At 39.9% G+C, this 21,048-nt stretch overlaps 1 protein-coding gene across 9 annotated transcripts in view; it reads left to right on the top strand.

Annotated features, from left to right (window-relative positions):
* Positions 1-21,048, top strand: part of HERC2 (HECT and RLD domain containing E3 ubiquitin protein ligase 2) — a 253,448-nt gene that overhangs the window by 120,584 nt on the left and 111,816 nt on the right. For 7 of the 9 annotated variants that reach the window (XR_003516092.2, XM_027572872.2, XM_027572866.2 and 4 more), the window contains 17 exons: positions 55-158; positions 1,207-1,357; positions 3,919-4,133; positions 4,410-4,542; positions 4,642-4,769; positions 4,861-5,056; positions 7,418-7,551; positions 8,106-8,279; positions 8,358-8,494; positions 8,613-8,764; positions 9,504-9,695; positions 14,754-14,941; positions 16,068-16,260; positions 17,590-17,772; positions 19,695-19,876; positions 20,436-20,583; positions 20,662-20,858. Coding sequence is in view for 8 of the 9 variants with exons in the window: in XM_027572872.2 (XP_027428673.1) it covers positions 55-158; positions 1,207-1,357; positions 3,919-4,133; positions 4,410-4,542; positions 4,642-4,769; positions 4,861-5,056; positions 7,418-7,551; positions 8,106-8,279; positions 8,358-8,494; positions 8,613-8,764; positions 9,504-9,695; positions 14,754-14,941; positions 16,068-16,260; positions 17,590-17,772; positions 19,695-19,876; positions 20,436-20,583; positions 20,662-20,858 (2,807 nt within the window). In the remaining variant the exon portion in view is untranslated. The remainder of the gene's footprint in view (positions 1-54; positions 159-1,206; positions 1,358-3,918; positions 4,134-4,409; positions 4,543-4,641; positions 4,770-4,860; positions 5,057-7,417; positions 7,552-8,105; positions 8,280-8,357; positions 8,495-8,612; positions 8,765-9,503; positions 9,696-14,753; positions 14,942-16,067; positions 16,261-17,589; positions 17,773-19,694; positions 19,877-20,435; positions 20,584-20,661; positions 20,859-21,048) is intronic. The other 2 variants (XM_027572870.2, XM_027572874.2) reach the window with 2 other exon arrangements.

Below are 21,048 nucleotides of genomic sequence, written 5' to 3' on the forward strand. Positions count from 1 at the left end.
GGTGTCTAGGCAAATTGCACTGAAGTAATGTTGCTTTTTTCTTTTTTGTTTTAGCTCAGTTTGCAGGGGAAGACCCAGTGGTAGCTTTGGAAGCTGCTTTGCAGTTTGAAGACACTCGGGAATCGATGCATGCCTTCTGTGTTGGCCAGTATCTGGAGGTGAGGCTGTGTGCAGTAGGCATCACGGCGGATATCAGGGGAGACCCTCTCTGTATATTTGTGATAGGTGGTTTTTGCCCTGAAGTACTGATAGCTGGGCTTTTTGGTGGGGGTGGTTGTCATTAAGTGACACATGTGAAGATCCTTTAGAGATTTTTTTTATAAATGAATTGTTATTCATGTTAAGATTTATGAAGGACTGGTCTTGAAAAATTATTTCAAAAATTGTTAATTGTAAGAAATGTGGACACTTTTCCACACATAAAAAAGAGGTTAACCTTTGGTTTTTATATTTTCATTGTAAGCTTATGTAGAAATTTGAAATGGTTGAGATATATTTTTTAGGAAGAACTGTCTAGTAGCATAATTCTTTAGAATAGAAATATGTCCTACATATGCATGAGCTTTGGAATTTATATATTGGGATTGGTTTTCCAGGTATGGATCCAGAAGTAATAAAATTTATGAAGTGCCACATGGGTAGTACTTAAAGCATTCATGAAGGGGAAGATTGACTTTGCTTGTAAATTATCATCTAATATGACTAGCAAAGTTTATTTTCATTTGAGCTCTTTTCTAATTGGGTTTCCTTTTTGTTAGCATAAATATATTTTTTCCACTTATGTGGTTACAGTTTACTCACAGATTTACTCACAGATTACTCACAGCAATCCTTGTATTTTTGTCTTTTTTGGGGTTATTTGTGCATGTAACAGTTCAGTATATTTTCTGAAGTATTGTTATACAGTCACTCTGGAAACTTCTATTTGATTTTGTAAGGAATTCTCTAGCTGACTTGTTTATTGAGCTTTGGTTTTACCACCAGTAGACCTGTGTGTTTACTGTCTGCTTTGTAGGGTGTGCATGGTTGTTTTGGCAGCAGCATGAGCTCACTGTAATAGGATGTAGAAAGAGGGTGTCCAGAGCACCTGCTTTTCTTCCTGATGGAACTTTGTCATGTTTAGGGATATAAGCTGTTACTTTTTTGGTTTTATGTTTTTAATTAACCCTATTTTCTCAGACTGATGACGAAATTTATCTTTCCAAGCCTGACCAAGAAGTTGTTACCATACCAGACCTGGGAAGTCTCTCTTCGCCTCTGATAGATACAGAGAGGAATCTGGGCCTGCTTCTCGGATTACATGCTTCTTATTTAGCTATGAGCACACCACTGTCTCCAGTTGAGATCGAATGTGAAAGTAAGAAAAATTTTGCTTTCTACTAACAGATTAGCAAGTTCATTTTATTTTTTTTATTTTATGTTATCTTAAAGATTTTATTTATTTGACAGAGAGAGAGACAGAGAGGGAACACAAGCAGGGGGAGTGGGAGAGGGAGAAGCAGGCTTCCCACGGAGCAGGGAGCCCAATGCGGGGCTTGATTCCAGGACCCCAGGATCATGACCCAAGCTGAAGGCAGATGCTTAACGACTGAGCTACCCAGGCGCCCCTAGCAAGTTGTTTTAGCTGAGACATAAGTGCCATTTAGAATGGGAGAAGAATCAACGCAGTTGTTGGTGAGTAAAAATAAGAATAGTGAGACTAAGAGAATAAGCCAATTAAATAGAAATAGATGTTAGTGGCTTTTATTTGCTCTCATGACCTGTGGCAGCAGAGGAAGCTAACAGGTGCATAGGAAGATCAGTCTTGTGCGTGCTCTTACTTTGCCTCCTGTGACAGATGGGCTCAACCTGGCTGTCGTCTCTATGTCACATGGATTGGGTTTCTTTTGGGAATAGCATTTTGTTTGAGAATTGTGTTTTTACTAGACTCAAATACATTTTGGGATTGCAACCTTTTTAATCACCGAAAGTTATAAAATTTCTCCATATAAGATGGATTAATGTTCCCTTTGTGTATTTGTGTATTTCTCTATCCATCTGTCTACCAACCATCCAGCAAGCATCTATTGAGTAAGTACTTATGAGTTACCTTGCTGGGTGCTCAATGCATTAGGCATGGAATTAGACACATCTCTGCCTTTAGGTGCTTTTTGTGTGATGATGAGCCAGACGTTATAATAGATCAGTATGCAGGGTGATAGAGGATAAAATGGAGACATTTGTAAGTGATTCTGATGGGGAGGAAAGCCCCATCAGAGGTAGAAGAATCATGAAATTGGAGTCCCAGCAAACTGGGTGTGTGAAACACGTGTGTGAGGGGCATTCTTGAAAAAAGTAGGGTTTCCAGTTGCTTATATATGTGCGCTGTCAGGGGAGAAGGGCTGGTGGGCAAGGATGGCTATGTACCTGGTCAGCCCAGCCTTCTGGAGCAAGCCCTTGGTGTGCATGCTAGGTGTTTTGCTGTCTGCAGAGTCGCTAAGTGGGAGAGGTTGGGGGTTGGACTCATCCTCTCCTTCAAAGACTTGTACTGTGGGGAAGATAGGCTTCTTCTAAAATGAGAAGAACCAGAGCAGAGGAGAGCAGAAGGTGCTATGGGCCCTAGTGGAGGGGTCCTAATCTACTCTAGGGCATCAGAAGCCACCTTTAGAGCAGTATCTTTGAGAGATTAGAGAGAGTTCTAAATGTAGAGAACCAGGGAAGGTCATGATCAGATTTGTGTTTTAGAATTAATGTGGCACTTTGGAGAATGTTCGTGAATGCTCTTAACATCTAAATTTCCAGTAAAAGAATGTTGAGTACATCCTAGATTTGATTGCTTGGGTTTCAGAGGACTATTTTGGTCACACAAGTCATTGAAAAAAATTTGTAGCAATGTACAAACTGACTCTTCATTTTTTTGGTGAACCTTTACTCTAGTTATCATAGCAGTTAGAATGAGCACTTACATTTGCACTGAGGAATAGCATGTTCTTGAGGGTCTGGCCATGCCTCACACAGGTCTCCTTTATAGTCCACTGGATATCCAGTCTCCCAAGGATCTGTCTCTTACTAAGATCCCATGTTATATGTCTAGTAGTCGCTCATTTTTATTACTGGATTAATGCTCTAGGGAAATGTGGCCTGCCCTGACCATGTTTTTCTTTGTAGATCCCTTCTCATGTGCTGTTTTCCTACTTGGATGCTCAGTGTTTTTGTCTTTATCTAGATCTCAGTTCAATTGTCACTTCCACAGCAAATCCTTTACTGAATCTTCAAATAGTGGAGGTCTTGCTGCTATACCCACTGTAGTACTTTGTAGCATACAGTTATCCCAATTCAAATTGAATGATTACTTGTGTAAATGTTGCCCAGATGATGCTCTCCCTGTTAGAAGGCAAAACCCCAGTCTTCACACAGTATCTGTGGAATCTGTCAGCTCCGTGCTTGACCGGGTATCTAAGTAAATGTTGGACTGAAACTATTATCCTGCGTTCTGACACCATGCTTAAGATGTAGTAAAGAACCAGAAGTGTAGGGGCGCCTGGGTGGCTCCGTCATTAAGCATCTGCCTTCAGCTCAGGTTATGACCCCAGGGTCCTGGGATGGAGCCCCGCATCGGGCTCCCTGCTCAGCAGGAAGCCTGCTTCTCCCTCTCCCACTCCCCCTGTTTGTGTTCCCTTTCTCACTATCTCTCTCCCTCTCTGTCAAATAGATAAAAATCTTAAAAAAAAAAAACCCAAAAAACCAGAAGTGTTACCTGTTTTCCTGTAGATATAGGAATTATAAGCCAGTAAATATGTTAGATGTGACTCTTTAACATGAATGATGCTAAATTTCTCCTTGTAAATCAGCTGTTCGGTTCTTTATCTTTTATTTCAATATTTATTTCTGAATAGTGCACTCAAGTTTCTTCTTAATATTTGCATATGCACTTTCTAGAGTGGCTTCAGTCATCCATCTTCTCTGGAGGCCTGCAGACCAGCCAGATCCACTATAGCTACAATGAGGAGAAAGATGAGGACCATTGTAGCTCTCCTGGGGGCACTCCTGCCAGCAAGTCCCGACTCTGCTCCCACAGACGGGCCCTGGGCGACCATTCCCAGGCATTCCTGCAAGCTATTGCTGATAATAACATCCAGGATCACAATGTGAAGGTGAGTGAGGCCTTCCCACACTTAGTGTCCTTTGGTTTGCCTTAGGACTTTGAGGTGCGAACACCTTCACACTCTTTGATTGGCTTAGCACAGACTTTATTTACATATTATTTGTGGGGCTGGTTTTGAGGTAAGAGGCTGGTTCGGTGCAATATGCCAGTGATGTTTTAGAAGCATTGGTGATTGCAAGTGCATCAGAAATTGTGGCATGTAGTTTGGAATTCATGATGGTGTTTCATGTGGCTTTGAAGTTACCTCCAGCTGTTTCTGTTACAGGACTTTCTGTGTCAAATAGAAAGGTACTGTAGGCAGTGCCACTTGACCACACCAATCACATTTCCTCCTGAGCATCCTGTGGAAGAGGTTGGCCGCTTACTGTTATGTTGCCTTTTAAAGCATGAAGATTTAGGTAGGAAACTTGATATTTTAGCTATACTATTACATTTTTTGACTGAATGCAATATGCATTCATTCTTACCCTGCCCCCTTTTTAAAATGTCTTTTACAGGTCACGTGGCATTATCTTTAGTTCATGCAGGAGCACTTGGTATTGAGCAAGTAAAGCACAGAACATTACCTAAATCAGTAGTGGATGTTTGTAGAGTTGTCTACCAGGCAAAATGCTCACTCATTAAAGTAAGTACATTTTTATTCTTTTTCTTGTGTGCTTTGCAGACAGTTGGTAAAATATTTGTTGTTAATTGTCTTTTCATATTTAACTTTGTAGACACATCAAGAACAGGGTCGTTCTTACAAGGAAGTCTGCGCTCCAGTCATCGAACGTTTGAGATTCCTCTTTAATGAACTAAGACCTGCAGTTTGTAATGATCTCTCTATAATGTCCAAGTTTAAACTGTTAAGTTCTTTGCCCCGTTGGAGGAGGATAGCTCAGAAGATAATTCGAGAACGAAGGAAAAAGAGAGGTAAGAACGTGAAAGGTAGGAAAGTGCTGTCAAAGTGTGTGCTTTGCCCCCATATGATTGAGTCTGTGATTTGAGTGAAGCTGTTCACTACTGGTCAGTACATGTGGATTTCCACAACTGCCATGATATTTGTTATGTGTATTTATGATTAAATATACAGATCCTGCTTATTTTTCCAAGACATCAGATAATGATGCAACTTTGAGATTGAGGGTGTTATGATTTGGTAACTAGTAAGCTGATACTGCAAAAGGTAAACTATACTCTTTATTAAATTGATGGGGAAAAGGAAGTATTTTTTTTTAATCACTTATCCTGGTAAATGAGATGTATGGAAACATTTAATTTTGCAGTTAATTTTGCCATTCTTGTAAAGAAATGTTTTTCTTTGGAAATATTGAGTATTCTGATACATGAGGAATTGTTATAAAAGTAGCTAGAAGAGTTACTAATATTTTTAGGAAGTAGCTAAACAGTTGGGATATTACGGAAAAGACTTTTTGCATTAAATAGCCAGAATTTGAGTATAAGTACATAAAAGACTGGAATTTGGTTAATTGTGATTATAAACATGTTTACAGAAATTTCTGATTGTATTCTTATGAATTATACTGATTTATTAACAGATCAGCTTATTAAACAATATTAATTACTGACTTTTTTTTAATTACTGAATTTTGGATGGACATTATGAACAATGATGTCAGGAAAGATTAAGTTGTGTTAGAAGCCCTCCTGAATTGATTGTTCTTGAGCAGACTCTTAAGCAACAACAATTTGCCTAAATCCTAGAGATGCTCTAGGTCAGGAAATCATGGTAGGAATGCTTCTGAGATCCTCGCAGCAGAGGCACAGGCTTGGGAGACTGCCATCTCAGCTTGAGGGAGAATGATGTCCTCACCACCCAGCCGTCACCTCCACGGATTCTGAGCCCTCATTGTCACCTCTTAAAGTTTCTTGTTTGGGGTTTAAATTATTTAGTTGTGTGTGAAGTTTGAAGCTTTTTTTTTTTTTTTTTTTAAAGAAAATTTAAGCAACTTATAGATGATGATATTACTGGTGCTGTGTTAAGGTCACCAAGAGCACCTGATGATTCACTGGTATGGCTCCATAGGACTCAGAAGAGCTGTTATATTCCGAGTTACGTTTATTATTGTGAAAGGATACAAGTTAGAATTAGTAAAAGGAAAGGTGCATTGAGGGAAATCCAAAGGAAACTGGGCCTAAGCTTCCAGTGGAGCTGCACAGAGCCATGCTTAGTCCTCTTAGCAGTGAGAGACAACATGTGTGAAGGGCTGTCAGCCAGGGATGCTCACCTGAATGGTTGCTCTCAGTTACTTAAGACTCCAGCCTCCACAGTGGGAACAGGTGAGAACCAGAAGTCCCATTGTTGGCATAAACTATCTAGTCAAACTGGAAAACATGGCCCCAGACCTCAGGCATACAGAAACACTCTTCTCAGGCAGAACATGCCAAGGACTCAGAACTCAGTTCACAGGAGTTGGCAAAGTGCTGAAGGAGCAGTCTTTCTTGGGAATTTGCAGGGTTTGGGCAACCCAGATGTGCTGTGTTAGTGTTCTACTGCCCAGGTGTATTATTAATTATGTTGCTTATTATATGCTGAGAAGAAATAGATTAAACATCTTGAAAGGGAGCAAAAATATGGAAGCAACAGTGTGTATCACATTGCAAATTCAATAGAAATTTCCCTAATTAAAGAGACTAACATAGTAAAAGGCATCCAGTTAATTCACTTACACCATGGTGACACATTCATTGAACTGGTCCAGAGTGGGCAAGCTGTGGTCTGGGGACAAATGCAGCCTGCTCCTTGCTATCTACTGCCACTGTCTGCTGTCTACTGCTAAGACCAGTTTTGCATTTTAAGACTTTTTAAAAAAATCAAAAGAATAATATGTTGGACACATGGAAATTATATGAAGTTTAAATTCCAGCAACCATAAATAAAGTTAGCTGCTTTTCATTCTGCAACAACAGAATTGAGTATTTGCAATAGACTGAATAGCCGGCAAAGACTAAAATATTCACCATCTGGCCCTTTACGAAAATGTTTGCTGACTCCTGGGCTTCCCTTTCTGTAGGATCTGCCGCATCATTGCACTCTCACTGCCTTTCTGTTCATGATGTGAAGTGGCAGAGTGTTATTATTGAATGTCATGTGAAAATAATCATGATGGTTTTTACTTTTTGTTGTTTGAGCATTTCAGATGACAGTGATATTTACATATTTGTTTGAGTAAAATATTCAGGTCCTTTGCCTTGGTACATATTTAATATATCTTAATTTAAAATTATGTTTAAGTAAATGATTTTTATAATGAATGATAATTTTAATCATAGTTCCTAAGAAGCCAGAATCTACTGATGATGAAGAAAAAATTGGAAATGAAGAGAGTGATTTAGAAGAAGCATGCATTTTGCCTCACAGTCCTATAAATGTGGACAAAAGACCCATTACAATTAAATCACCTAAGGTGAAGTATTTTCTGTGATTTTGAGGCTGGCTGAATAGAAACAAAGCACATAGCAAAGGAACTCATAGTATTGTCACTTTGTCCTTGATTATCTATAGGATAGAGAGTGTAGTGGGTTACTGAGAGTATGGGTGACATTCCAAGTCACACTTAGCGCACTTGATTTATGGTGTCCTGGTCAGATTGATAGCTGGGAAAGTGTTCCCTTTTATGTTTAGTGGTACATTGTATCATTATTCATTTACCATTCATTCATTGAATGTATGTATACTTTGCTGCAGAAACTGTCCTGGTGTCTTAGGCTATTAATATCGATGATAATTTAACTTTGTATGCCATGTTTGTCTGTGCCAAGGTACGTAAGTATAGAGATTATAAATTCATTTATAAGTCTTTTTATGGCATAGCTATTTTTGCCATACTCGCTAAACTTAAAGTATTGTAGCAATTTCAACCTATTTGCATTTATTTATATTTTATTTGTATAAGTGTTTTAGAGCGCATATTAATATCAATAAGGTAAACTAATGGTGAAAATGGTTTTCCTTTGTCAGGATAAATGGCAGCCACTGTTGAGTACAGTTACAGGTGTTCACAAATACAAATGGTTGAAGCAGAATGTTCAGGGTCTTTATCCACAGTCTGCACTCCTCAGCACAATTGCTGAATTTGCCCTTAAGGAAGAGCCAGTGGATGTGGAAAAAATGAGAAAGTGCCTATTAAAACAGGTAAAATTTGCTAAGAACGTTCTTCTCTGCATAGGATAATATACACAACACTTAACTGTATGCATTCATATTTTGCAGTTGGAGAGAGCAGAGGTTCGTCTGGAAGGGATAGATACAATTTTAAAACTGGCAACCAAAAATTTCTTACTTCCATCTGTACAGTATGCTATGTTCTGTGGATGGCAAAGACTTATTCCTGAGGGGATTGATATAGGGTAAAACTTCATAACATTTGTTTCTTAATTAAGGGAAACTGTGGCAACAAAGCATTATTCTATTGAAGTTGAAAGTCTGGCAGTATTCTAAGTAATATTCTTTAACTTTGTTTGAAAGGGAACCTCTTACAGATTGTTTAAAGGATGTTGATTTGATCCCACCTTTTAATCGGATGCTACTGGAAGTAACTTTTGGCAAGCTGTATGCTTGGGCTGTTCAGAATATTCGAAATGTTTTGATGGATGCAAATGCCAAATTTAAAGAGCTTGGTGAGTTAAAAAAAATGCTTAAAAGGCTGTATTAAGATTGCTGTTGAAGTAATGTCAGTGATCACATTAGCGTTATTTTATAGTTTGGCTCTTAATTATATGTTGTAGAACCTTGCAAATGCTGATTTTTGCTCTTTGAGAAGACTTTAATAACTTTTTACATTAGAATAATCTTTAAAAATTTTTTTATTTAATCAATTTAGTTAATATATAGTATATTTGTTTCAGGGGTACATTAGAATAATATTCTAAGCTGCTTTAAGCTTTCTCAAATTTTAAACAAAACTTTCAAAATTCGGAAGATACAATTTTGTAGTATTGTGATATTAAGCTTTTACGTTTTAACATTTTCATGTGTATCATTGATACCATATGTCCTAAATTGTATATCCTATATTAATTCTTAATTTCTTGGATAGTTTGAGTACCTACAGAGAAATGCTAGGATTGGTCTTGTGGAAGACAAGTGAAATATGACTGCTGTATTTGAAATGAAATGAGTAAGCCATCAGGGACATTTAGAGGAGCAGTGTGATAAGTTTTGCAGACAATTGGAAATGGCTATATGTGGATTGATGGTGGTAGGATTATTGCAAAGTAATGCACAGCTGCCTGATGTCCATACACTTTGGAAACCCACTGAAAAACAGAAATTTTTAAAAATTGCTACTGCTTTTTGCATCATGTATGTTTTTATATCCACACACAAGAAATTTATGTGGGTGCCAATGCCTTTTAGGTATCCAGCCTGTCCCCCTACAAACCATTACCAATGAGAATCCTTCAGGACCAAGCCTGGGGACGACCCCACAAGCTCGCTTTCTCCTGGTCATGCTCAGTATGCTTACCCTGCAGCATGGTGCAAACAACCTGAACCTCCTGCTGAACTCTGGCACACTCGCCCTCACACAGACAGCACTTCGGCTTATTGGTAGGTTGGCACTGCCTTAAGTCATTCATGAAAATGTCAGGATTTTGCCTTTATGTCTTCTTTCTCTCTCTTTGTAAACTTTTTTTTAATTGTAAAATAAAAATAACATAAAATTTACCCTTTTAACAACTTTATCATTCAGTAGCATTAAGCACATCTATAGTGTTGGACAAACATTACTACTATCTAGTTCCCTAACTTTTTTGTCACTCCAAATGGAAAGCCATACCCATTTAGTGGTGATTCTGATTTCCCACTCCCCCTTTTGGCAACAACAAATCTGCTTTTTATCTCTGGATTTTCCTATTCTGGATATTTCATATAAATGAAATACAATTTTTAGCCTTTTGTATCTGGCTTATTTCACTTAGCATGTATCAGTACTTCATTCCTTTTTATGGCTAAAAAACATTATATTGTATGCATATACTACATTTCATTTAACCTTTCATGCATAGTTGGACATTTGGCTTGTTTCTATCTTTTGGCCATTGTGAGTAGTGCTGCTAGGAACATTTGTGTACAAGTTTTTGTTTGAACACCTGTTTCTAATTCTTTTGTTATATATCTAGGAGTGGAAGTGCAGAGTCATATGGTAATCCTATGTTTAGCATGCTAAGGACCACCAGTCTTTTCCATAGCACTGCAACATTTTCTATTTCCCCCAGCAATGGAAAAGGGTTCCAGTTTCTCTGCTCCTCACCAATACCAGTTATTTTCCTTTTGGGGGATGGTGGGCGGGGGGTGGCGGGGGGGGGTTGGATTGCAGTCATTCCAGTTGGTGTGAAGTGGTTTCTCATTGTGGTTTAATGTACATTTTGCTAATGTGAGGACATTGAACATCTTTACACGTGCTTGTTGGCCATTTGTATATCTTTCAGAGAAATTTCTTCAAAACCTTTGCCCATTTTTAAATTAGGTTATTTGTCTTAGTGTTGTTGAGTTGTAGGAGTCCTTTACATGTTCTGGATACTAGACCATTATCAATTACATGATTTGAAGATATTTCCTCCCATTCTGTGGGTTGTGTTTTACTTTGATGCATAGAAGTTTTAAATTTTGGTGAAGTCCAATTTATCTGTTTTTCTTTTGTTGCTTGTGCTTTTGATGTCATGTTCAAGAAATCATTGCTAAACCCAGGTCACGAGGATTGCTCACTGCGTTTTCTTTTTTTAAGTTTATATAGTCTTAGTTCTTGTAGTCTTTAGTCCATTTCTAGGCAATTTTTAATATGGTGTGAGGTAAGGACTCCTTTTATTTCTTTTGGTTATCCAGCTGTCCTAGTATCATTTGTTGAAAAGACTCTTCTTTTCCCAAGGTCTTGGCCCTTTGTCAAAAATCTTTTGACTATACATTTTTTGGTTTATTTCTAGACTCTATTTTGTTGGTCTGTCATTATGCCAGTACCACATTGTTGTGAACACTAGCTTTGTGGTAAGTTTTGAAATCAAAAAGTGAGTTTTCCAACTTTGTTTTTTTCCTCAAGATTATTTTGGCTATTTTGGGTCCTTAGGATTTCTGTATGAATTTCAGGGCTGGATTTTCCATGTCTGCAAAAAGTAGCTGTTGGGATTTCCTAGAGTTTGTATTGAATCTGTAGATTGTGTTGGGGAGTATTCCTATCTTAACAGATATTAAGTCTTTCTTTCCATGAACGTGTGATGGCTTTATATTTATTTAGGTCTTCTTTCATTTCTTTGAGCAGTATTTTATAGTTTTATTGTTAATCAGGATAATGCTGGCCTCATAGAGTGAGAAAATGTTGCCTTCTATCCTATTTTTGGAAGAGTTAGAGAACTGGTATTAATTTTTCTTTAAATGTTTGGTAGAATTCACCAGTTAAGCCATCTGGTTCTGGATTTTTCTTTGTTGGGAGGTTTGATTACTGATTCAGTATCTTTGCTTATTATAGGTCTATTCACATTTTCTATTTCTTCTTGAGTCAGTTCAGATAATTTGTGTTTCTAAGAATTTATCCATTTCATCTAGGTTAGCTAATGTGTTAGTGTATAGTTGTTCATAATACTTTCTTACAGTTCTTTTTATTTCTGTAGAATCAGTAGTAATGTCCCCAGTTTCATTTCTGGTTTTAGTTATTGGCATCATCTCTTTTTTTCTTAGTTAATCTACTTAAAGTTTGTCAATTTTGTTGGTATTTTCCAAAAAACCAACTTTTGATTTTGTTGATTCTGTTGTTGTTGTTGTTGTTGTTTTTAATTCTCTCTGCTCTAGTCTTTATTCTTTCTTTCTTCCTACTAACTTTGGCTTTATTGTAGTCTTATTTTTCTAGTTCCTCCAGGTGTAGAGTTAAGTTACTGATTTGAGATTTTTCTTCTTTTTTTAATGTATGCATTTATAGATATAAATTTCCACCTTAGCACTGCCTTTTCTGCATCCCATAAATTTTGGTATGTTGTGCTTTTGTTTTCATTTGTCTCAAAGTATTTTAAAATTTCTCTTGTGATTTAATTTTTCCCTTTGGGTGATTAAGTGTATGTTATTTAATTTCCATATACTTGTGAAATTTCTAGTTTTCCTTCTGTTATTAATTTCTCATTTCATTCTGTTGTCAGAGAACATAATTTTTATGATTATACTCTATTTCAATTTATTGAGACTTGTTTTATGGTCTAGCATGTGATCTATCCTGGAGAATGTTCCATGTACCCTTGAGAAGATTGTGTATCCTCCTCTTTTTGAGTTCTATGTATATATGTCTGTTAGATCTGATTGGTTTATGATGTTCTTTGCCTGGAATCTGAGATACTGCAAGGCTAGTGTTCAAGTCCAAGCAAAAAAGCAAGGCTTTCCTAAGCTCCTTGATCTTGTCAATCTTTGTGTCCACATGACCCATTCAAAAATATGCATTAGGCTAGAAAACAATCAGCCTCTGTGAGTCAGACATCTGATTTCTTAAGACCTCCTTAACAATTAAAAAATACTTTTAAAAAAATAACCTCAAAAAGGTGTTTCCATCTAGAAATTGCCTCTCTTTTTATGTCATCTCCCTTTTTTCCCCAGAGAATACAGTAGGTAAAAGTCATAGCACAAATCATTAATTACGGGGGTTTTTGTTTAGAGTTTAAATTTGAACCTGCCTACTGGCTGCAGAAAGCAATGGAATCATGTCCCATAAATACATATCTGTATTTACCACTTGCCTTGATCAGGGTTATTTTTCTTTCATATAAGAAATTATAAACATATAATATTTTATATTAATTTTATGTATGCATCCAGATATAAGAGCCACAAAATACAAAACCACTTGAAAAAAAGATCCCCTTTTTCCTTATTGCAAATGTATTCAAACCCTTTGCAGTAAATTTGGCATTTGCAGGGTTAACATTATAGCTGCCAGGGGAGATCCTAGCTGGAATGCAACCTCTGCCCTTCTTAGGGCCTCACTGAGGCACCACTGGGTTGGGCTGAAGAAAAGAATATTTTTTGCCCCACTAAAACTGGGGAAAAGCTTTACTTTATCTAAAGCTTTGCTCCAGCCCTGGGAATTGAATAACCTTTTTTTCTCCATTTTGGAGGAGAGAGGATCATTAACTTTGTACATTTTTGACGCACCCAGGTCCACCTTTGGAAATGTTTGGGCACCTTTTCCTCCCCCTTGGAGGAGCAAACAAAGACTGAAGGAGTTACTAGGGCTGTGTTTTCTTCCCCCTCACATTAGCCAGCAAAGCCAAAAGCAGCCAAGGGGATCCAGCATGCTGACTCATAGGGTTAAATTTACTATTTTAAAATCTGTTTCTAAATTTTACTTCTTTTTTCTTTTTGAAGATTTTATTTATTTATTTTAGAGAGAGTGAGAAAGAGCATGAGAGGGGAGACAGTCAGAGGGTGAAGCAGACTCCCTATTGAGCAGGGAGCCCGATGTGGGACTTGGTCCCGGGAGTCCAGGATCATGACCTGAGCTGAAGGCCGTCACTTAACCAGCTGAGCCACCCAGGCGCCCTAAATTTTACTTCTTGTAGCTGATAGCTCAACTTCTGTTTTATACTGTGGACGATTTCGCAGCAATCAGGGACCAAATATTCATCATGCTCCACCCCTTCATTCTTCCTTTTACCAAACAGTCCTTTTGCAATATTTCAGCAAGTTAGGGTTGTTCTAGAGAATCCTACTGCTGCCATTCCTGTGCCAGGGTCCCTAAGACCACTCCCAGATTCAGTAATTTGTGAGGAGGCCTCACCAGACTTGGTATATAGTCACACTGAGGGCTAAGATTCACTATAGTGAAAGACTAGAAAGCAAAATCACTGAAGGGAAGGGCACATGGGAAATGTCTGGGAGAAACTGACATGAGTCCTCTCCTAGTGGAGTCACACAGGATGAACTTAATTCTCTCAGCAAAGAGTTGTGACTACATGTGTGAAATGTTGTCTACCTGGAAAGTTCAGAGAGTTTGCACTGGGGCTTGGCACATATGCAAGTTCTAGACCCCCAGAAGGAAGCAGGTTTCAGCAGAGACCACATTTTGCAAACAGTTTAGGCACAGAGAGGCCTCTTACCAGTTAGGGAAGGGTAGGAGCCCTCCTGAAATCCAGGTTCCCAGACACCAGCTGAGGGCTGCCTTGCAAGCAGCCCTTCCTAAGGACAGCAGTATCAGGCCTGCTGTTCTTAGCTCTTTTCTGCATGGTACCATAATTAAAGTTGGTTAGTTTCTCATTGTTAGACATTTATGTGGTTATCTTTTGTTTTTCTATTCTAGTAAGAATATGTGATGAGTGTTTTTCTAACTTAATCATTTTGCTTTTCTTTTTGGAGGGGGGCATAATTTCTAGAAGTAGAGTAAATGTCTCTGTTGCTCATTTTATATCTTTTATATCTTCTGATACATATTTCTATACTTGGTTCTCCCTTTACCATTTTAAATTCTCATCAATAAATCTTTAATGATATTTATTGTATTGAAAAGATAATACAGTATACACTATAGAATCTTCAAAATTATCTTCATCAGTACTTACTAAGTTTTGAAAAAGTGTATTAAGATTAGGAAGTTGTAACTACTTATTAGTTCAGCTGCTGCATTTGATGCTCTGATAGGTCCTAGTTGTGATAATGTTGAAGAGGATTTGAATGCTTCTGCCCGAGGAGCTTCTGCTACAGTTTTGGAAGAGACAAGGAAGGAAACGGCTCCGGTGCAGCTTCCAGTTTCAGGGCCAGAACTGGCTGCCATGATGAAGATTGGAACCAGGGTCATGAGAGGTGTTGATTGGAAATGGGGTGATCAGGTACTTAGATTTGATTTTGAAACACGTTAGCCACACATTAGTTACCATCTTTACTTGCATGTTATTAGTGGGTGGAAATTGGAATAAATAACTACCTTAACTTAGGGCCTATGCAATTGACAGATGATGTAGTTGGTGATGTAGTTAGTTCCTGGGCAGGTGAATGGAGTCAAAACAAATAGAAGCAGTGGGTGTAGGGACATCTCAAGTAGGATCAGGTCTTCAAAGGGTGACAGCTGTTTTCAGAAAACTCCTTGGCATGGGCTCAATTTGAGGGGCAGCCCAGAGTAGGAGCAAGAGTAAACAGGAGAGAGCAAACCGCATCTTAGTAATAGTGTCCTGAACACTGTGAGGCAGGAAAACCCAGGTGCTGCCTCTGGGAGCTGATGGTCATGTGCCCATTAAGTGCCCCAACCTTGCAGTTTTAGGTGTGCCAGTTGGGCAGTGGCCATTTCTGTTTGTCCTTGTAGCACACCACTCCCAAGCTCTGTCAGGGCTCACGAGGTAGAGATCGTGGGGGCTGGTATCTCTGTCATTACTGTAGTCACTAGCGAAGGACAGTGCTCACCTTCCTACAGTGTGGTAGTATTCTTGTCATCTCTTGGTTTTCTCAACCTCATTTTTAAGCATGGGCCTCATCAGAGTCATCTCAGAAGTGTCCTGGAACAGGTAGCAGCATCCTGAAAACAGCTTTAACTCATAGAAATGAGAGACGGAGTTTCCACTTTAGGTTCTAGAGGGAAACTGAAGAATAAGAGGAAATGAGGAGATGCAGGTGCCTGTTTCAGGTTTCAGGTCTTTCGAAGCCCTGTGGGAGATTGAAGGAGCCAAGGAACAGGGCACCAGGACTAGACTGGGGAAAGCCTCATCTCTGCATTGGTTTAGGGAGGGTGGTAATTGAGTGATACTTTTCCTACTTAACTCTTTGGTAAAGGAGCATAAGCAAGTTATTTCCTGATGTTTGATTTAAGGTAATGATGTGTGAGCTGTGCATGTCGCAGGTGGGTTTGGAGCAGTCTGTGGGCACAGAGTCTGTGCAGAGTAACATAGCAGTCCTTACAGGCTTCATTTGTGTGACAGAACAGGCATATACCTTCTTAACTGATCTTTGTTTTGGCTTCCTCAGGATGGACCTCCTCCTGGTCTTGGCCGTGTGATTGGTGAACTGGGAGAGGACGGATGGATCAGGGTCCAGTGGGACACGGGCAGCACCAACTCCTACAGGATGGGGAAGGAGGGGAAGTATGACCTCAAGTTGGCAGAGCTGCCGGCCTCCACACAGCCCTCAGCAGAGGACTCGGACACAGAAGATGACTCTGGTCGGTGCTTGGGGCTGTTTAGTGTGGGGCAACCTGGCAAGCTGTGTGCTAATGGCAGCTGGCCATCCTTTTCATCTGGGAATGAGAACAGTGTCAGGACTCAGCTGTGGACCGTGGTCTGTAGTTTTGGACTTGCCCCTGAAGGTTCAGTTTAAATAAGTTCCAGGTGATTCTTACGCAGGAATTAAAAGCATGGCTCTGGTAACTGGCAACCTAGCTGGATTTGACTCTCTTGCTCCCTTTGGGGACAGTGCAGTAGGGTTTGGCAGTGCAGGGCTTGCTCTCTCTTTACCTCTGGTGGACCTTCTTGGTTGGCTCTGAGCCTGTGTGTGAGGTAGTGAGCCAGTGCCTGGTGGACTAGGAATAATGTGGATTAGTCACTACTGTATTGCCTTAAAGAAACCAGAGGTGAGAATTTGGAGTGAACCCAGAAAGTTAAATCCTATCTAAGGAGATCCAAGGTTGTGGGAGGAGGACTTCATGACATTTTTAGATGTGTCCAACAGACATTGGGATGTATGAATGAAGCTTCCCACAGCTGGTCTCGGTGAGACTGTCCAGGAGGCTAGGGCTGATTCTTGGGGCTCAGGTGATGGCTGTATGCACTGCATGGTCAGGCTTTGGAAGTGGTTTGTATGGTCAGGCGAGGAAACCTGAGAGGCTGAGCTCAGTAGAGAATGGGTGGTGTGGAGAGTGGAAAAGGTTGTGTTCCATCCATGTCGCTTGTGAGGGTGCAGGCCCCCTCAGATGTGAACAGATGATGCCTGCCTTTTGGGGCTGTTGGGAGTACCACATGTGAAACCTGGAGTCGCACATAGATGGTCAGGGCTGGTTTCGTTTTCACTCAGAGAAGTCAGGGTAAGAACTGTGGTTCTGCTGTTACATGCCTCCTTGTCAGAAAGTCAGTGCCTTGGTTCACACGAGCCTCTGGTTCCCCTTCATGGCACAGGCACTTCCATCTTCATCCAAGGCATAGTTAGCTTATCAGCAAGCAGCTCTTGACATTTGGAAAGTTGTCTTTCTAAAAGAGTAAATCCTTGAGATTGTTTTAGTGCTTCTGAGCTATGTGCAGAGATTGTTTTAAAAAAGTAAACTCTAATTTAGAAGGCTTATTTTCTTTGAGGAAAGTGGGGACAGAGGTGATTAGGGTATTTAGTGCATTGTGAATTCCATCTTTTCTTATAAAGAGCTATTTTCCTTTCCACAGTAAAAATTGTGATATGAAATTCCTTAAAAGACTGGGTTATTAAAATCCCTTAAATTACATGCAGGGACATTTTCCACTTCTATTTGGAAGTATAGGTTCTTATTTTGATACTTTTTTTCCAGAAGCTGAACAAATTGAAAGGAATATTCATCCCACTGCAATGATGCTTACCAGTACTGTTAATTTATTGCAAACTCTTTGTCTCTCTGCTGGAGTCCATGCTGAAATCATGCAGAGTGAAGCCACCAAGACCCTGTGTGGACTGCTGCGAATGTTAGTGGAAAGTGGAACGACGGACAAGACATGTATGCAATGAATAGTTGTGGGCCTACAGAGTACTGGGGCTATGAATTTGGTGTGTGTGTGTCTGGGTGTGTGTATGTGTATGAGTCTGCATGTGTATTAATGTCCTAGGGCAGTCAGAACAACTTACTGCAAATTTGGTTGGTTTGCTTGGGCTGCCACATGAAACTACCATACACCTGGGTGGCCTAAGTTTTTTTCCTCCCTGTTCTGGAGGCTAGCAGTTCAAGATCAAGGTGTCAGCAGGGCTGGTTCCTTCTGAGAGCTGTGAGGGAAGGATCTGTTCCAGGCCTCTCCCCTAACTTGGGGTAGTTTGCTGGCCATCTTTGGCATTCCTTTGTTGTAGATTATTGCCGTCATCTTCACGTGTGTGTGTGTGTGTGTGTGTGTGTGTGTGTGTGTGTGTGTGTCCCCAAATCTCACCTTTTATAAGGACACTAGTCATAATTGGATTAGGGACCAACCCTAATCTAGTTTAACCTCTTCTAAACAGATTACATCTTCCATGGCCTCATTTCCAAATAAGTCACATTCTGAGATACAAAGGGTTAGGACTTCAACATACTGCTTTTGGAGGGGGAAGATACAGTTCAGCCCTTAACAATTATGGAACCTCATATTTTTGGAGACCAGAAGTCCAAAATCAAGGTTTTGGCAGGGCTGCGTTCCCTGCAGAGACTTCAGGAGAGGATCCTTTCTTGTCTGTTCCAGCTTCTGGTAGCTCCAGGCTGTCTTGGCTTGAGGCCACAGCACTCCAGGCTCTGCCTCATTTTCACACAAAGGACTGCCATGTGTCTCTTTGCGTTCTTTTCTGCCTCTTAAAAGACTCATTGGATTTAAGGTCCACCCTGACTCAGTACAGTGTCATCTCAATCCTTATCTTAAGTACATCTGCAAAGAATTTATTTCCAAATAAGGTCACATTCTGAGGTTTTTGGGTGAACACGAATTCTGGGGGATACAGTTCAACCCATTGAAATGTTTGTGTGTGAATGTGGATGTGTTTAAGAGTGGAGAGAATGAGTTGATGAAGTGGGAGGAGTGAGTGTGTGTTTAAGTGTGAGAGTGCTTGTGAGTATGTGAGTGAGTCTGAGTGTGAGTGAGCGAAGAGTTTGTCACTGAGACTACGGGTGTGAGCGTGAAGTGGAAGTAAGTGTGAATGTATGTGAGTAGCTGGGTGTGTTTATGAATAATTATGAGTGTGTGTGAGTGTATCAGTGACTATGAGAATGAGCATGTGTGATTGTGGTAGGGTGTGACTGTGTGAAAGTCAATGTGTTTGTGAGTGTGAGTGTGATTGAGGGCAGGCATTAACATGTGTCTGAAGGCTGTGCCCCTGGGAGCCTGGAGAGCAGGAGAGCTGGGTCCTGGCAGGCGGGCCTCTGCCAGGAAAGAGTGGAAGCCCTGGGGTGCCCATGAGCGGAGACCTGGAAGCCAGGAGGAGCAGACAGGGTCAGTTGCATCAGTCAAATTAGATAAACCTCACGAAAGCCTCCTAGTCTTGTTCTATTAATGCAGACTTCTTAAACTTGGATTGGAAATTTGTGGTGCAGATTAAATGTAAACAAGATCATGGGAAATATTTAAAACACATGAGGTTATAAAAAATATACAAGATGCACTCTTACTAGTAACTGCTATTTGAATAGTGAGTCATTTTCTTACTGTCTAGAAATAGTAAATACATGAAACTTCTTAACTGGTTTGAGTTACTCATGTACTTTAAAGGTTTTAAGAGTGTTTTAAAGTGTTCCTTGAGCTAACTGCAGGGTCACTGCTCTCACTTTGAATGAGTGAAATTGTAATATATTTGTAAAGTAGGTTATTTTTGAAAATAATATGGTAGGTAAATTAAAAGTGTAGATTGTACTGAGTATTTATTTCTAGAAATTTGGTGCCAAGCTAGTTTGTTTCACTCTGGCAGCTTCCCCAAACAGGCTGGTGTGCCGGGAGCAGCACCGGAGCTGGTGCACGCTGGGCTTCGTGCGGAGCATCGCGCTCACGCCACACATGTGTGCTGCCCTCAGCTCCCCACAGTGGATTGCCCTGCTCATGAAGGTCGTGGAGGGACATGCACCTTTCACCGCCGCCTCCCTGCAGCGGCAGGTAATTGTGCTGCTGGGCTGATCCTGCTCAGTGTGAGTTTTGGGACTGTATGACCCCCTTAAGAGGTGGCATCAAGATACCAGTGCTCCTAGTCATTATAATTAGGTATCTGTACTCAATAATGAGTGTAGAAAAGAACTGGAACCAACCCAAAGTAGATTTTCTAGTGCAAGGGGCTGAAGTTTTTGATTATTTTAAATTGATTAAATTGCTAAACTGTACTTGACTTACTTGTCTTTGAAGTGATAAATCCTACCATCTGCTCTTACGGGCTTCATAGGAGTTGTAGTATAATTCTCTTTAGAAGAACTAAGCTGAAAAGAATTACTTTTTAATGAAATAAATACCCGCATCTGTAAAGTACCTTTTTATAACCCCTGATAATCTGTATCTTTAATTAACTTGGGTGTAATTATCTGGTTGTAAAACAATGGATATCTGAATTTTCACATAATTGCATTATAGGAACAAAAAAAAGAAAGTAAAAATCTGTTATTTCTTAACCTAAAATCACAGTAGTTTTCTTTAATGTTTGCCATTTTAAATTGTCTTTTATCAGATCTTAGCTGTGCATTTACTGCAAGCAGTGCTTCCATCATGGGACAAGACCGAAAGGGCAAGGGATATGAAATGCCTTGTGGAAAAGCTGTTTGGTTTCCTGGGCAGCTTGCTTACCACCTGTTCTTCAGATATCCCATTCCTCAGAGGTGGGCAGCTCTCCTTATTTGTGTCCTGGTTAAGTGAGCAGGGCACCATGTAGCTCCTCTCTCATACGTCTATTTCAGAATCTACTCTGAGGCGGCGGAGGGCACGCCCGCAGGCCTCCCTGACTGCCACCCATAGCAGCACCCTGGCAGAAGAGGTGGTGGCGCTGCTCCGCACACTTCACTCCTTGGGTCAGTGGAATGGACTCATAAACAAGTACATCAACTCTCAGCTGCATTCCGTCACCCGCAGCTGCACAGGAAAGCCGTCAGAGGGGGTGGGTGCTGTGTTTTCAGATCTGATCATTTTTTTCTGTAAAATGTCAATTTAAACTTTATCTTTTTAAGTGACATGTATTTTGTTTAAAGACATTTTAAAATATATTTTACTAGAAATAACTATTGAAGAAACTAGTATAAAAATGAACTTGGCTTAGCTGTAAATGTGTAAGAAACAGGCAGCACCCT

Source organism: Zalophus californianus, chromosome 6 (genome assembly GCF_009762305.2).
Source record: "Zalophus californianus isolate mZalCal1 chromosome 6, mZalCal1.pri.v2, whole genome shotgun sequence".
Taxonomy (NCBI): domain Eukaryota; kingdom Metazoa; phylum Chordata; class Mammalia; order Carnivora; family Otariidae; genus Zalophus; species Zalophus californianus.